Source organism: Humulus lupulus, chromosome 7 (genome assembly GCF_963169125.1).
Source record: "Humulus lupulus chromosome 7, drHumLupu1.1, whole genome shotgun sequence".
NCBI lineage: Eukaryota > Viridiplantae > Streptophyta > Magnoliopsida > Rosales > Cannabaceae > Humulus > Humulus lupulus.
The window spans coordinates 191,726,574-191,744,544 of NC_084799.1; the positions used below are offsets into that span (position 1 = coordinate 191,726,574).

Here is a 17,971-nt window from a genome sequence, read left to right on the forward strand (position 1 = left end):
CCAGAATTCCTGATATTCCCAACAAAACATAAAATGTAGCTAGGTAGAGAGAATTTTTTCCTACTTGGCAACTTTATGTGGGTGGATCTTCGAATGAATATCATGCGGGGGCCGGACTTATATTGATCACACCAAAGCAACATTTAATTCATTGCGCGTTAAGGTTTAGATTCAATTCCTCCAAAAATGAGGCAAAATATGAAGACTTTTTAGTAGGATTACGATTGGCTAGAGATGTACATGTCCAGTTGGTTGAAGTTGATAATGATTCTCAGTTGGTGGTTTACCAAATTTTGGGAGAATATAAGGCGAGAGGTTTGCGTATGGTGGCATACTTAAATAACGCTAAGGACTTGTTAGCGCAGTTTGAAGAGTACACGATCTAGTTGGTGCCACAAGAGCAGAACTCCAACGCAGACGCCCTGGAAAAATTAGCCAATGCGAAGGATGCTGACACTTTGAAAATAGTACCACTTGAATACTTAGCAAACCCAAGCATTACCGAGCAGGAAGCAATGCCAATTATTGTAACCGACACTTGGATGACACCCATCATCACGTACCTTGAGCAAGGGACCTTACCCGATAACCGCAATGATGCCAAGAGGATGATGAGACAGGCTGCTTGATATATCATGATGGAGGGGGTGTTGTATAGAAGAGGGTACTCTATGCCACTACTCAGGTGTGTGACGCCCGACCAGTCGAAAAACCTATTAGCCAAAGTACATGAGGAATTTTGTGGAGATCACGTTGGGGGCCAAAGTCTCTCTAAAAAGATTTTGCGACAAGGATTTTTTTGGACTACAATGAATGAGGACTCTATGGAATATGTGAAGAAATGTGATAAGTGTCAAAGATTTTCTAAGATACCTAGAGCACCTCCAAATATTTTAAAACAAATGCAGAGTCCCTGACCCTTTGAAGTATGGGGAATTGATTTTATAGGGAGGCTACCTAAAGGAAAAGGAGGAGTGAAATTCGTGGTAGTTGTTGTGGACTATTTCACTAAGTGGACTGAAGTCGAACCACTAGCCACAATCACGTCAAAGAAAGTGTTAGATTTTGTGGTGAAAAATATCATATGTCGCTATGGCCTGTCAAAAAAGATAGTGTCTGATAATGGCACACAGTTTGATAGTGATCTATTCACTGATTTTTGTGCTAGGCATGGCATCACAAAGAGCTTCTCCTCGATGGCTCACCCATAGACGAAGGGGCAAGTAGAAGAGGTAAAAAAAACGTTGAAAGACACCCTAAAGAAGCGGCTCGAGCAAGCTAAAGGATGGTTGCATATGGTTATGAAGCTATGATACCGGTCGAGATCGACCCCCCATCCCATTGAAGAAGCACTTATGACCAGGATGAGAACAATCAATTACTGGCTGAATCTTTGGATTTTATTGAAGAAAAGCGAGAAAAGGCAAGCATGCGAGTTGCTGCTCATCAACAAAAGGTGGCCCGCTATTTCAATTCCAGAGTTAAAGATTGAAAATTCCAGGTTGGAGATTTGGTTCTCAGAAGAGTGTTCATCAAAGACTCAGGAGCTGGAGTGCTAGGACCAAATTGGGAAGGACCATATCAGATCGAGCAAGTCTTGCCGCCAAGCACTTACAAACTTTCTAGGAAGAATGGTGAGCTGATTAGAAACTACTAGAATGGCGAGCACCTTAGGAAATATTATCAATAAATACCACTTGCACAGTTGTAGCTTATATTCAAGTGTTTTACTTGTTATTTAAGTATGTTTATGATCTGTTTATTTGCTAACCAGTCATTTGTTTATAAACAATTTTTGTTTGTTTGAGACTCATTATTAGACATGTTTTGCCCTTTTCAAATTTATGAGTAATAAAGGAGACTACGCGCAGCGTGGTCGATTCTTGCTACAAATATGCATATGTGTTAATTTTTCGAACATTGTTTATCTGATCGGTAAAATCGGGCAGTGTTCAACTGCTCGGTGTATTCAAGCAGTGTTCAACTGCTTGAATATTTTCTTTATATTCAATGTGTTTTACGAGTAGTAATTGCTTGAACAGATTCGGTCAAGTAGCAAGTGACCAAGGATCTTCCAACCCTCGATCACTTGGGGGGCACATGGGGTATACTGGTAAATAATTCAACACAAGCAATGAGAGCATGAATTAATATATTTGTCTTTAGGCTGACTTGTAAATTTTTGAAGTCAAAAAGGCCATTGGGCTAACTTGTTTATCAAAGCTTAAGTAACTTGGCATCTTTCATAATATTCGTATGAAATTAAAACATTACGCTCATAAAATGTTATAGCAATAAGAGTGTGAGAAAGTATACTTAGTAGGGACTTACTAAACGTCTAGAATTTCTAAGTTAGAATGTTTAAGTCTAAAGAGACTTAGAATGTTTCAAGTTAGCAAAGAAAAGTAAAGTATAAATGCCAATAGCTCGGCCATACGAGCAAAATATAATAATTAGTGAGCAGTAATTGTCTCCACAAAAGTATGAGAAAAAGAAATAAACTACTGACTAGAAGCAAAGTTTTCACTAGTCAAGTTAAGCATGCTCTCTGGTCGGCCCAAAATGCTCACTGGTCGGGTAGACTATTCTCTGGTTGGTCAACACCGTCCTCAGCATCAGGGACATCCTCTGGTCGAAATGATAGAGCATGAGAAGTAGGCACGACACCAGCTGGATTAGCTACCTCCTCGGCGGCCCTGGCCTCACATTTGGCGAGCTCTTCCGCCCTTGACTCTTCTGAGACAAAGTTGAGGTTGAGGGGCTTTTTTAGCTTCTATATCTGATAGAAGCAATTGAAACAGATGTCTTCGTAATGGGCAAGATCAACTTCTTTATCTTGTTTCAACTCCTCATTCTCATGAGTCATTTTCTCTAACTGGTCTGTCAACGTCTTGTTGGTTTGGATCTGTTTTTTTATTTTCATCAGCCAACTCCCTTAGAGATCCATCTCGCTCGGTAATTTTCTTCTCTGCCTACTCAACCTGGGATTGAAGATCTTTTTCAGAGTTAGTCAAAGTTTCAATTTTAGCTTGGGCTTCCACCAACTGATCATTCAAGATCTTGATCAACTCTTTATAGTCGACTACTCAGCATTGGGCATGACTGGCAGTAATAAGTCCTTGGAATAAATATGTAATGACCCAACTATTTCTAAGACCTTGGACCATTAAAACTGCTAGACATGGCTACTACTATTTTGATACAAACATAAGAAATAACATAACTTTATTGAAAACCCAAAATATTATACCAATACAAAATAAGGTAAAGATATAAAATAAAATGTAATATGGTATGGGATCCCATTGTTTATAAAACATAAAACATAACTTTAAATACTAATTACGGAATTACATCAAAAACATAATTTAAAAGACTAAAAATTAATGTCATCCTCGATCAACACGCAGTCCATTGAATTCATTCATCCTTAACACACAAGCCAAGCTCCCAAGAACCCTTCCGCTTTCCATAATCATTTTCCTACATCAAGCTAAAAATAAAGGAGTGAGCCTAATGCCCAGCAAGGAAAATCTACTAACACATAAATCATAAATCATAAGACTAAAACATAAACATATACTATAAAAAAATGACTATAAAATCGTATATCATATAGGACTACAATATTAATGGCCATTAACTCATTAATATGGCATGTGATAAACCATCTACGTCCTCTGTCTACTAATCGAGGTAGGTTAGATCACATGGTAGTATGTGAAAACCCATCTAGGTCCTCTACTAGTTGAGGTAGGGTAAATCATAACTCTAAACCATGAAAATGATAAATAATCTTGGGGTTTGCTATCTAAGCAACTATAAGCCCCAAGCGACATAAAAACATTGGGGTTTGCTAGCTAAGCAACTATAAGCCCCAAAGACTACAAGGCATATTCATACATAAATATACATATCATAACGTAAAACATATAATAACATAAACATAAAAGCACATATAATCTATCCTATTTTCCTTACCAAAAACTGGGATATTTGGGAACAAGAACAAGATTAGAACACTCCTATAAACCAATAGTAAGAATGGTGAGTTTCTAAAGAAAGATTTGAAAAGAACACTAAACCATCCAAGAAACTTACATAAAAGAACCTTAAGTTTTCAAGAAACTTAACCACCCAATCAAGAATCATAAACAAAAGTTAGGATCTAAATAAAAGTAAACTAAAGAAAACCAAATAACTGAACTTAGGACTAAGAATACCTTGAATGATCTTATGGATTGATCTAAACCTAAATACTAAAATCTCACTATATCTCACTTCCCAAGTGTTTAGAAAAGCTTAGAATGATAAAGCTTTAACCCAAAACCCAAGTGTTTCTCTCTATAGTAGCACTAGCAACTTGGAGGCTCTGAAGACTGCTTAAAGAATGAAGAAAATGGCTGAGTACTATGTCATATTTATAGATTTCAAGGAGTGAAAATAACCCCTTTTAATTTGAATAAATAAATGAATATAGAGTGAAAAAGATTTGAATTTTCGTTCAACAGACGCCCAGAACTCGGTCAAAATCGTTCTAAGGTAGGTCCAAGTGATTAAGAGTAATTTAAAATTCAAAATCACAAACTTTTCAAAAAATCAAGCTTGGAGTCGATATATCGCCCCCCCCCCCCCCCCCCCCCCCACATAGGCAATATATCGCCTCCCCCTATATTCCCGAGCCTTGTTCGATCGTTCGTGCAAAGTCGACGTGTTTTCTGTATCTTTCGTAGGCGATATATCGGCCCATATAGCTGTGATATATCGACATACGTTGATATATCAAACACGTATTTGCACTTTTTCAGCACATTTTGAATTGATAAAATAGCTTTGGCTAAGTCATAATACGATCTTACAGTTTTTGGAAGGTTCTAGAGCTTCTAGATCTTTCTTTTTAATTTAAATTATTCATCAAAATACTTAAATCCTTAATAAACATGATTATGACAAGTGTCATGCTCTTAATGGTTCTATCTAAACCTTAGGTTATAATAACAATATATCTAGGACCAGCAATATTAATCAAACCTTATGTTATAATTAATATTCTTAAACTATAGGTTAAACTTATAAAATCCATAACTGTTGCTATGAGTGTCCAACTAATTCCTGGCTTAAACCAAAATCCACGGAATCTAACATACTACAAACTAATACTAACTACTACAACTACTACTATCTAGCTAGCTAAGTAAACATTCTGGGACACTACAAAATAACCGGGAAATATTAAAATATGAGCAATCAATAAGAAAGTAAATGTTTCTGATAAAATGCTTACACTCATGATTTGAGCAAGGCCTTTGTGGAGGACAACTTCGACGCTTTGACGGGGTAGAGTCTCAAAGGTCTGAGTTGTAGTTGCATGGTGAAGAGTATGGTCTAGTAACTCCGTGTCATATTCACCAACGACGCGAAGAGGCTCACATAAGCAAGTTGATCGAGTAGTCTATAGACTAGAAGAAAAGGGAATTGACAGAGGAGCCAAACGTGGGAGAATGACTGACTGGTCGGATGGTTTTCCCTTGCTATGTGGTGTAGTCTTTATAACCTTGCTCGGAGGAGTTGAGTTGCTACCTTCACCAGTCTTCCTCTTTTGGACAGAAGGGGTGTTGAATTGCTTGAACATGGTCGGATCTGCATAGAAGTAAAGCAAAAATTGGGTTAGTAGAAACAATAAAGGAACATAGGTAAAAAATAAAATTCAACAGATTCATCACAAAATCCAATTGTGGTTACTATTAGCAAAACCTGAGTTCAGAATTTCGTTAAAAATCTCGTCCTCGTCCTCGTCCTCCGACGATGAGCTGTTTTCTCTAAAGAGCTCGATACTTTTTCCTTTGCCAGGCTTGACGGGGAAGGCGGGTTGGTGAATATTTTCAAAATGAGGCTCTCTAATAATGGGACCACCTGATCGGCGTGGATGAGGGGATGGAATAGGAGAAAACTGGTCAGTCACTACTTCGGTGTCGGCATTGGACTGATTAGTTGTGTTAGTTTCATTAGTCGTACTACCCACAGCAATATCTTGGTTATTCGGTAACAATCCCACCAGACGGAGATTCTCCAAGGAGACCAACTGTTCAATGTCTTTTTCATCTAGAGGCATGTTGGCAAGCTCTTATGCTCGAGCATGGATTTCCCTGGTTGGGAGAGGTTGATCGAAAGGGCCGGCATGTGTAAAATCTAGGTTGTTTGCTTTAATGTCTGTAGTAAGGAAGTATTGTTATATTATTTTAAATAATATAATGTTAGATTAAATAATGTGACATAATTTGATTTGTCACACAAATGTGATTTTTCACACCTTGTAACATATAATTGGGAGTCACAAAATTGGACACATGTATGTTCCCAAATGTGACATATTTTGGAGTTACAAAAACAGTTACAAATTTGTAACTCCCAAATATTACCCAATAATGTGTAGATTTGATATTACACATTTTGATTTGAATTTCTCAAAGTCATAATAGATATGGCTGTTAGAGATGTGATTTTAACTCCCATAATGTGTATGGAATTTACAAAATCAAGTGGGAATGAATTTGGAATGTTTTGGAAAATTTGGAAAATTGATTGCTGAAAAAACTTCTTGGGCCGCAGCCTGAGTTTTTTAGGCCACGACCCAAGAGGCATAAAAACATCGTGGGCCGCGGCACAAGTGGTTGACAGCATTTTCCAAACTTCGGTTTTATCCAATTTTGAACGTTTCCAACATCCAAGTAACTCCCAAATCTCTATTTTAATTCCATAAACATCCAATTAATCATTGGTAACAACCATGGGGGTTGGTGGAATTTGAAATTCAAAGGGTGTCTCAAAAAATCTATAAATAAGAGTCTAATGCTCACTTGTAAGACACACCATTTTCCATCCACAAAGCACTTGGCTGGAAAATACACCATAGAGGCTTGATAATTCCAGAGAGCTATTTCCTAGAGAGATCCCTTAGTGCTTAGAGAATAGGGGGAAATAAGCTTTTGGACAAAGGTTTTGAACCTTGTTCAAGTTGGTGATCCCCACTACTCTACACTTTGGTTGTGTGAGAGTTTTTTCTTTTTATTGGTTTTATTTTCATTCTTTTGATTTTGTATTATTATTGTTTTGAGTTTGTAATCTTCTTCTTCTACATCTTTCTATTTATTTGTATTTTGAGCAATTGAGTTGTAATATTTCTTTAATCAATATTATCTTGTCTATTTTTTGCATAGAGTTGTATTTTGGTTTTTCCATATTTCCATTGAGTATAAAAATATATTCTCTAACAAGTATTATGCATAATACTTCCCAGGGTTTGATTTATGGGCTATACCATGAAGATACTTATATTTTTTCCTATGAAAAAGGTGGAAAAAACCTGTGTTCTTGTGGCTAGGGTTAGTCCTAAAATCGAACAAATGGTGTACTTCGTGAGGAGTAGGTGGGTTCCAACCTTGAAAGTGTTAAAGAATTTATAGAGCAGACAAGGCGTGTACACCATTTGGACCAATCTAGAAGGGAGATACATTGAAGTAATCCGCTATTGATCTAAAAAAAGGATGCAAGGGGATTGTGGCTCCTGCATAAATGTGGCACTTAGACCAGGCACAATAGGCTCCACCAGAATTATTGGCTCTTTGGTTTGGGTGTGGACATACCACATTCACTCCTTCGAGACCCAAAGCCTCGATATGCTTATCAAACATTTTGGAATGTAGCTTAGAAGGCTTAGCTACAAACCAAGAAGGCACACGATCTTCTTCTTTCCTTAGCCTAAGTGTAGCAGTTTATTGGATTTCTGTGGCGAATGTTTGGGTAACCTTTCACTTGGGTTTTCCAATTTTTCGAGCTTAGTAAGGAGGTTTTGAAGAAACTTCAGTCTCGGCTTCTCTTAATAAATTTTCTCCCACACGGGGTACTCGTTCTACCATCTTTTGTGTTACTATACGAGCAATCTGGGGATCTTGTTCTTGAGGGAGTCGATTAGACTTCTTCACCCTCATCGGTTGGTGCTGGTGTTGTTGCTTAAGGAACTGATCTTCGTGAAAAATATAAGGCTGACCGCGGAAGGTTTTCTTGAGACGACGGAGATGGTCTTCAAGAGTTCATTTGCTAGGGGATTTGGAAGAAGAGTCACTGCTCAGAAGGGTGTCCCTTGAAGCAGGAACTGAGGAATCATAATCTATTTGGTTGTCACCTCCCCTGTAGTCGAAGCGATTCATCTACAAAAGATAAGGGGAGGTGAGTAAACCAAACATAAAGTGAATGAAAAGCAAAAAATATACACTACTCAGTGAAAAAATTTCTTTGAGAAGAGAAATCAATTTTCCCCAGATAAAGACATTTTTTTTTGGGAAATAATAATAAATTTGAGAGATTCAAGCAGATTGTTCTGAATGCCAAGTGGTGTTCGGAGGACTAAGGCATAAGGTGGTGTCTAAGCATTCGGGTGTGTGTCCAAGCGGTAGTGTGGTGCCCCAGAGCATCTGGGAACATGTTCGAGCGGCTGTGTGGTGCCCCCGAGCGGCTGGGAGCATGTCCGAGGGGTTGTGCGATGTCCGAGGAGTTAGTGTGTGCCCGAGCCTTCGAGTGTGTGTTCGCGCGGGGCCCTGAGTGGCTGGGAGCATGTCCGAAGAGCTGGCGTGTCTGAAGAGTTGGCATGTTCAAGGTGATGGGGTGTGTCCAAGGAGCAAAGATGTGTGTCCGAGCAGCTGGGAGACAAAACACCCGAGGCCAAACAGGGGTCCGATCAGCTAGGTATGGCGAAAGACACGGGTTTGATGGGCTAAAGGGTAAAGAGCATAGCATTATGTATAAACATATTTTCTTAACCGTGGACTGTGCAAACAAGATTAAAAAGAAGAATTCTAAGAGTTCAACAAGTCTCAAGGAAATATCATATGCTCCTCTTAAACCCATGAACCTGAAACTGGAATGTGTAGTGAGAAATCATTTTTCTTTCAAAATTTAATGAAATTGAAGGAAAAATTGACTAGCCCAAAGCCTAAACTACACTATATCAACCACAAAGTCTCTAGTCTACAAAGATTTATCACAAAAAATCCAAGAATATATATTTCAAAGGGGGTTTCGACATGTGTGTATTCTAACAAGTTTTTTGTGTAGAATTTTTAAGTTTAAAAATCTTAAACATAAAGATGAAGAAGGAGAAGCTTACCCAAATGTATTGAAGAGCCTTTGATTTCCTAAGAAAGCTTGAATTTTCTTGGAGAAGTTGAAACGCCTTGGAAATTTGTGGAGGTTTCGACCAAGAGAAAAGAAGAGTGTTGTTGAAGATGAAATTTTGGTTTATAAGTAGTTGGCATCCGTGGGTCTATTTAAAGGAGAGAAAGGGAGACTCCCAATTACCCTGAAGACTCTTAGTATTCTCTCTCCCATGATTGGAAACAAGTAACTGCCATTTTCATGGCTAAAAAATTTAATTATATTTTTATTTGTAAAAGGCAGGAAAAATGTCAAAGGTAATTTTTGGAATTTTAGGACACAGTAATTGTTAAATTTACTGCGGATCCTTGCGAGGAGTAGGAAAAGTTTATCATATGAGAAAATCATATAATAAACTTGGGGGAAAAATTTTATCCCCAAATTTTTTTCAATGACGTGGTATTTGGGTGGACAAGTGGCAATGCATGGTCAGTAAATGACACATTAATAGTCAATAAATGTGCTAACTAAAGAAGTAAAAATGTTGGGAGTTGACCTACAGAGTTGTGATATTACTAGTCATAAGTGATTTGCCCAACCAATGATGTGCTTTGCCCGACCAGTGACGTGCCTTGGCTGACCGGTGAGGTGTCTTGGCTGACCAGTCACTTCGGGAAATAGATTTGGTCGACTGGACGGATCAGAATCTCAGGAGTTAACCGTCTAGTGACTCTTCAGTAAAGCCTCAGTAACAACTTCAACCTGGATCACTCATAACTGCCGCGGGAATCTTTCAGATATCCCGAAGTAATAGCTATATTGTTGTAATTTGAATTTATTTATATTTATTTAATTATAATTGGTTGAAACAACTAAGCACATGGTAAAAATGGGATATTTTACGATCCAAGAGCCTATAAATAAGAGGCTCATGACATCATTTTGGGGATGGAGATTTTAGAGACTGAAAAGACTCTCTAGTTTAGAGACTCTAGGACCATTACTTGGGGATTTCTGGGAGCATTTTCTGAGAGTTCAGAGAGAAACACCGCATCTCTTTTATATAAATAGATAGATATATAGATTAGAAGAAGAGAGTGTCACCGCATCTCTTTTATATAAATATATAGACATAGACAGATATATAAATTAGAATTTTTTTTGTATAAAATCAATGATCTTTGTATTCAAGTTCTGAAAGCTCACACCTTGTTCTTCAAGATCAATCCTTAAACACACAAGGACGTGTGTGAGCACATAAGATTCAAAAGATTGATTTATGACTCTCTAGATGTACTCAACACATGAGATCTAGAGATGTTTGACAGAGAGAAGAAGAATTGAATAGTTTTCAAGTTTATAAAAACTATCGCTTCTATCTCAAAGAGAGAGTATGACAGTCTACGAAAACAATAACTTGAAAATATTACTTCTTTTCAGGTTTATAAAGATAATTAACTAATTTAATTCATCTTTATTTTATTAAAATAAAATTGATCAGTTACAACCTTATTTAATTTAAATCATATTTAAAAAATAATAATTAAATAAAACAAATTATTTGAAATTCAAAGTTCAAATATCAAGGATAGGAAATCTCTGTTTGTGGTGCCACACTCACTATACAGTGAGTGTGTCGACCACACCTTTATGGTTATCCCTAATTTTCTCATTTGTTTATTTAATTAATATTTAAGACTATATATTTATCACAAAATAAATATCAGTTAATTCAAATTTAACTTTATCTTAAAATATCAGTTTTAAATAAATAAATAAATATCTTATTCTAAATAAGATAATTATAAATCTCTCTTTATACATTAATCGAAACAAGATTAATATTTATTTTAACCTATAGTTTTTCAAAATAAAAACTATATAATAAAATAATTAATAAATTCGTAATTAATCAATTGCCTATAATTATCACATAATTATTTCCTTTCCGTGGAAAATTAATTCATTTGTAATTAAGTCATTCTCTCTACAAATCTTTCTTTTGACATCCATACCCTTGACAGTGTAGGACAGAGGCGATCTAAGGACCATGGATCTATAATACAAAACTCCAATAAACAAGATTATTAATCCAATAATCTTATTTATTAATTCCATTATTATACCACTATAAATATGGAATTGCACTATAAGTATTTATAGAATTATATTTAGAGAGTTTTATCTTGTAGTCCATTGATATAATCATAAATATATAGTTTTGTCTTCCATTCATTGGTTCGTTAATCAGAGTTGGTCAAGATTACTGTTTTACCCTTCTAATTATCTCTTGATCCTTAAGTACCATTAATTCCTTAGTAAATAATTAATATATAATCAAATTATAGATTTGAGCTCAATAACTATTCAATTCCAGAATTAACCCCTAAGAGAACCAATATTTGACCCGTTAGGAAAGTATGTATTCCATTATTATGATTTATATTCCCAGCCATTCATGATATTGAATCTCAAAAAAACAAAAGTTATTAGCCTCATTATACTAAGAAACATTAATGAGTGAATTAAAAGATCCAATAAACACAAACAAAAGTTCATGAATATTCAGGATTTAGACTGGTCTACAAATGATGATCATCTATTATGATAAGAAACAAATTTTTATGTCAAACGACAAGTTTATAAAGATAATTAATTCTTATCGATACTGTCATATATAATTTTTATTATATACAACATTTTTACTAAGATATATATCGACATCAGTAATCTAAATATAGATCACTTGCATCTCGTATGCTTAATAAACCGCACTAGTAACCATTCATTAAAGATTTCATACTTTAAGATGTTACTTAATATTTTATTCATTATATATGATCTTAATTCTCTCGTACTAATACAAGATCATATTCTCATGAATGAATAAGGAATTTTCTTGATATTATCATATAATTAATTCAAATAATAATTATAATATTCAAATATAATAAATTTGTTCTTTTTATTTAATTTAATAAAATGTCTTTACATGCTTTTAGGACATTAATTTTAACACTATTATGCTGTTTATAGATATTTTATAATGGTACATTTATTTTTATAGACATTTTCTCTTAATTAAATATATATAGATAAATAATGACATTTTTCAATATATAATGTAGAATTTACAAATTTAAATGATATAAAAATATATATACTACAAAAACTAAATACGTAAGATATAAATTATATATTAAATTTGAACTCAAAAATATATAACTATATTGTATTTGAGTAGGATTAAGTTAAACCAATCACCCATATAAAAAGAAAAAAAATACTAATGTTTGGACAAATTAAAGTAATCAAATAGTACTTTATTTATAGACTAAATGTATAATACCTACAATGGTTTGTAAACCATGTGGGACTATAGTATTTTTTTTAATTATTAATTAATTATATTCTTTTAATAAATGTTAAAAAAAAATTAGAAAAAATCACAAAATAAGGCAAATAGAAAATTAGAAGAAAAGGATGTCACCGCATATTTTTTATATAAATATATTGATGTATATATATATATATAAAATAATGGTTCATTACTTTATTTCATACTTATTGTAATTTTTTTTTTTTTAGAAAAAATCATATTTATTGTAATTTAACATAGCAAATATATGCCCTTTTTTTTTATTAAAAATAAGGATAAATATAAGATAGAAGAATGAGGCCAAGTTTATTTAAAAAAAAAAACAAAATCTATATATTTATATAAAATTGGGGTTCCACGAGATGGAGTGACACCCTCTTTTTCTAATTTTTTTATTTTCTGGTTTTTTCTAATTTTTTATTTAACATTTATTAAAAAAATTAATTAACAATTAAATTTTTTTCTATAGTTTCATATGCTTAAATTTAATCTATAATATATAATAATTTGATTAGTTTGATTTGTACCAACATTATTTTTTTTTTTTCTTATAGAATCACTCGTACAAGAATAATGGTCGAGCTTTGTACGAACCAATCAATGATTAATAAAAATATAAAATAAAAAATGACTTTGGACAATGAAGGTGACTCTTCCACTTTCTTTATTAGCTGCTTTTCTAAGCTTTCTTCTTCGCGTTGCCTTCCCCTTCATTTTTTTGGGGGTCAGTGTATCACACACACACACACACACATATATATATATATGCATATATAAAGTCAGTCTTAACCCCTCAAAAAGGGTATATTTGAAGATGGGTCTTCTGGGTTTTCTTCAATTTTCACTCAAATATGGCTTAACGTATCTTGCTTGGTATGCAATTGTCCTATGAAAATCTCTTTCTTTTCCTTTGCTAGAATATTTGATTTGGAATTTAAGAAAATGAACTCATCTCTTGTTCTAACACATGCTTCTTTTGTGGTGATATATATATATATATTGATGTGCAGGCCTATCGTTGCCCTGGTCTATCCACTGTAAGCTTCTTCGTTTCCATATGTGGAAACTTTTTTTGATGACCTTGATAGTCAAGCGCTGAGAATTTCCTATTATTTTTTACTATTACGTTCAGTTTCTAATATAGATTTTGTGACTATATTTTAGAGTTCAGTCATGATCATATATGCATTTTTATTGTATGAAATTATAAAACTGTTTTAGTATATGTCTGGATAAAATGATGATGAAAATATCTTTAATTATGTTAATTTTTATGACAGATGTGCTTCTATTAGGGCCATTGAGGCCAATTCTGTTTTGGAGACTCAAAAGTTGAACACTTATTGGGTTGTATTCTCTCTGATTTTGCTTCTTGAACACGCTTTAAAGCTCCTTGAATGGTAAGTTTTCTACACTTCATAGTGGTTATTTTATACTATGTTTTCTTCCATGTTTGTGGCATGAGGATATGGAGTTTTCGATTTGATTTCCTATTTTTTGAGAATGTTTTCCCTCTTGGTTCTTAGAAAGTATAAAGGAAAAAGTCATGGTAAAAGGAAATTAGTATTAAAGGAATCCATGAAATTTTATAATTTGGCCACTAAGTATTTGCTATAATTTTGTAAAATTGAGAAGAAGTAATTGAAGAAACAGAAAGTTCCCTAGTTGTATGGAAGCTTTTTCCACCATTAGTTATAACATAAATGGTTCTTGCACTTGTTGCTGATTTGTTTTCGAGTAATACATCCACATCAACAAAGATTCCTTCAGCATTTCATGGTATTAGTACACCTTTTTGTCTCAATACATTTCCATAAGAAGTGAAAATTTTCATTATGGATCAGGATTCTGATAAATACCCTTGATAAAGATAAGGGAAAATTTCATAAAGGTTCTAAACAATTTAATAACTCTATAACATAAGATTAGTGATAAATTTATTCTAATACGCTTTTCTTATCTGGCAATATGCTGTTTTTACTTGTCAGGTTTCCACTCTGGCCTTACATTAGGCTAATTACTGTCTTCTCGCTGGTGATGCCTTATTTCGATGGCGCTTTTCATGTTTATAAACACGTTATATGCCCATGCCTTTCAGTGGATTACCAGATTATTTTAAACTGGTTTTCCCAACAGAAGCAGACATCAGTTGACAAAGAGAGAGTTTTAACTGAAGTGGAGAAATATATAAGGGAAAATGGAACAGATGCTCTGGAAAAAATCATTGCTAGCAAGGTAGGTAGAAAATTTAGTATAGAAGATATCATATGTTAGATGTTATAGAACTATGATACTTCAAATTAGATATCTCTGCAATTGTTAGTTCTTTATTTTACAAACTTCTAACAATTTAGAATTTTCGAATTTCAATTAAATCTTAGTTTTGGTTTTGGAGTATGATCTTTATTCAGAAACTTAGTGACCGATGTTTTTTTTTTTAACTTACTGGTTGTTTAGTTGGGTAGCGGTAGCACAAAGAGCCCCGAGGTCAAGGAGATCAAAGCCGTTTCAGTTGTAGATGACAAATTGGTTGAACATGTAAGCTTTCTGATGCTAATGTCACAATGTTCAGATATATTTTCTTACTTTTGCAGCCATATTTTTTTTTATTTATGAAAGCCTTATAAATAGTGAGGTGGTTGAAACAAAGTCATTTGCTTAGCTTTCTCTGTCTTTTGTTGATCTATTTGACTAGGTAACCTTGGTTTTGTTTTGTAATCTTGCACAATTGAAAGTAAATTGTGGACAATGCGTGATTTGAATGAAATTAGTTCAAGATTGATTGACTTGTTAATAAAATAATATTTTTCTTCCTTAATAATCTTAGTCAAGCTCTGATGGGCCTAATTCGACAAGAAAAGATGTCAATGGTGTGAAGTTAGCTGAGAAGAAAGAAGTTAAAGAACCTGTTCAGGTAACATTTTAATGATACTTTCTTAGTTCATTTCCTTGTAGTTTTTTTTTTGGTTCAGGGAAACATTTGGTTGATATTGGAAAATGGAAATTTGAGGCACGCAAATTGAAATTAAAAAGAAATATGATATTATGTATTAGCTAAGGTGACTCTTTGTTATTTATGAAGTTGGTCTTAGCCTGTTATCCTCGTCTTCTTTTCTTCATTTCTTTTTCTTTGTTGTATTACAAAAATTTGCAGGTCCTGCACTACTTAGAATTTGTACATTTTGTTATTACATATGCCTTTTTTTAATCCAAAGTCAAGTTGAAAATGTTAAGACCAAGAATTTTTAATCTAGACTTTGTTATGTTCACAATTAATTTGCAGGTTAGTCGTGTAGAGACTAAACTCGCCGAGGTAACTGAGAAGAGAGCAATCTTAACCACGGAGACTAAACAAACAGTTCCTGAAGTCACAGCAGGAAGTGCACAGATTCCTCTTCCTCCTAAAATATTTCAGAAAGAGTGGAAGTGCGCATTGTGTAATGTGACACTTCAAAGTGAAAGTACCTTCTTTTCCCACCTTCAAGGTAGAAAGCACAAGGATATGGGAGAGGCAACTAAAGCCAACAAGAGCCAGCCAAAGGTCATCACAGCTTATGTTGCAAAGAAATCCAATCAGCTGACTGAGGGGGAGCCACAAAGCAGCGCGAAGAACCAATTAGAGTCTCCCAAGGTTGTCTTTTCTTTTGCTCAAAAGCAATCCAATGAGGTGGGAAAACCAGCTGAGTGGACCAATGGATGGGAACCAATAGTTGTTAGACATGACATGTCAAAGGGCATCCAGAAGACTAACAATGTTGTGGTTGCATCATCGAGTATAAAGACTGCCATGGCTCCCGTCGTTAAGCCTAAGGATTACCCTCGACTCTGCCATGTTTGTAATGTGAGGTGCTCTGGTAAGATTGACTTGGAGTCTCATCTGAAAGGGAGAAAGCATTTGACCCAACTTCAGTTGTTGAATTCATGAGAGTAATAGGTTGGAGGCAAGTAACTTAGCAAGTCTTTCACCACCAAAAAAATGAACAAAGAACAAAGAGAGTAAAATGTATTACAACTTTGGTGACGATGGAAGTGATTGGCCCCTGTTTCGGTTCTCGGTGAAAATTTGACGAGTTTGTAAGGTGTTAAATAAAAGACCCTATAAGGAACTGTTTTCAATCTTTGAATATGAATCTCACATTTTATCTTTCACTTTTATTTAAATGTGGGTTTTATATTATACATAAATATTAATATTTTATATAGATTATTTTACCACTCTACACATTTCTCATTATTTCAGAGCATCTCCAGTAGAGTGCCAAAAAGGTGGTGCATTGCTATAATTTAGTATATTTTAGCAAAAAGATCACTCTAATGGTATTCTAAAAAGTGTGCCAAATTCAGCACATGCTAAAAGTTATGCTAAATTTAGCACAAGATATAATGTTGATGTCGAAAAATTTGTCTGGGTATTTCTAGAAATTGATCTTTCTTCTCCAGACACTTAACTTTCTTCTTCGATTGGGTTCTTGAATCTTTGAAGTAAACAAAGCGTCTAGGGGTTACCTACAAGAAAACTAACTGGTGCTTAAGTCAGATGAGTATTTAGTAAAGCAGAGTAATTGAATGAGAAAAATCATATAGATTTGTTGTATAAAGTATTAGCTATTTATAGGGATTGGATTGTAAATCCGAAGACAGGGGAACTCGTGGTAGGTTAAAATATAACCAACTTTCCCGCCTCTTCTCTTTTCTCATCTTGAAAGAGAAAAAATACCCTTAACCAAAAATCACGTTTTCTTAGCTTCCGATTCGCAAATCGTCAACTCTCTTCTGCCCCGAAACGTGGTTTCTGGAACTTAATAAATGACCTCACCAAAACGCATCGTATCAAATATTATTAAGCTATTTGGGTCGGGTCGGAATTCTTGGGTTAGGCTCCCGTATTTAAGCGAATTTGGACCAGGCTGGATATTTTTGGGCCTAACAATTGTCCCTCGGTCCATACTTAGAAGTTCTGCATACTCTGATATGGACCGAATCCTTTACGAATTTTACAAAAATATCCATGGTCTTTTCACGCCATGCGCATTAAATGCATGTCATCGTGTACTATTCCATTTTGTCAGTCACGTCCCACGTTGTGAAAACCCAGGACCAACAGGAAGTACCCACGACTACTACCGCTTGAACTTCCCTCGTAATTTGAAAGCAACATATAAAGAGCCGCTTCTTCACTTTCTTCATCATTTCTTCCTTCTCAATCGAATATTGTTCATCTTTTTTCCTCAAAATTTCCCACAAAATTTTCTCCAGGTTTTATTTCAAATCCGTGAACTTTGGCTCCTAATTCAACCCCAGATCAAAATCCCAAAAGAACCTACAAATCTACTTTGGAGCATCTTCTCGCTAATTGCAATATTCCAAAAAAACATGTCTATTCACATGCTCAACGATCATGAGCTGCATAATTGGCATTACAAGGACATAATGAGAAAGGAT

At 34.6% G+C, this 17,971-nt stretch overlaps 1 protein-coding gene across 1 annotated transcript; it reads left to right on the plus strand.

Moving 5' to 3' along the window:
* The first annotated feature begins 13,228 nt into the window (after positions 1 to 13,228).
* LOC133788986 (uncharacterized) lies at positions 13,229 to 16,684 on the plus strand. The gene is made up of 7 exons (XM_062226688.1): positions 13,229 to 13,402; positions 13,540 to 13,566; positions 13,810 to 13,929; positions 14,518 to 14,764; positions 14,987 to 15,067; positions 15,357 to 15,443; positions 15,813 to 16,684. Exons 1-7 carry the CDS (start codon positions 13,344 to 13,346, stop codon positions 16,452 to 16,454), a joined length of 1,263 nt encoding a protein of 420 aa, XP_062082672.1. The 5' UTR covers positions 13,229 to 13,343; the 3' UTR covers positions 16,455 to 16,684.
* Positions 16,685 to 17,971: the final 1,287 nt, after the last annotated feature.

Bases quoted from the DNA above. Each gene is read 5' to 3' on its own strand.
- LOC133788986 (XM_062226688.1), top strand. From the start codon at position 13,344: ATGGGTCTTCTGGGTTTTCTTCAATTTTCACTCAAATATGGCTTAACG. The intron at 13,403-13,539 runs GTATGCAATTGT...ATTGATGTGCAG, and splicing joins GGCTTAACGTATCTTGCTTG to GCCTATCGTTGCCCTGGTCT. The intron at 13,930-14,517 runs GTAAGTTTTCTA...TTTACTTGTCAG, and splicing joins GCTTTAAAGCTCCTTGAATG to GTTTCCACTCTGGCCTTACA.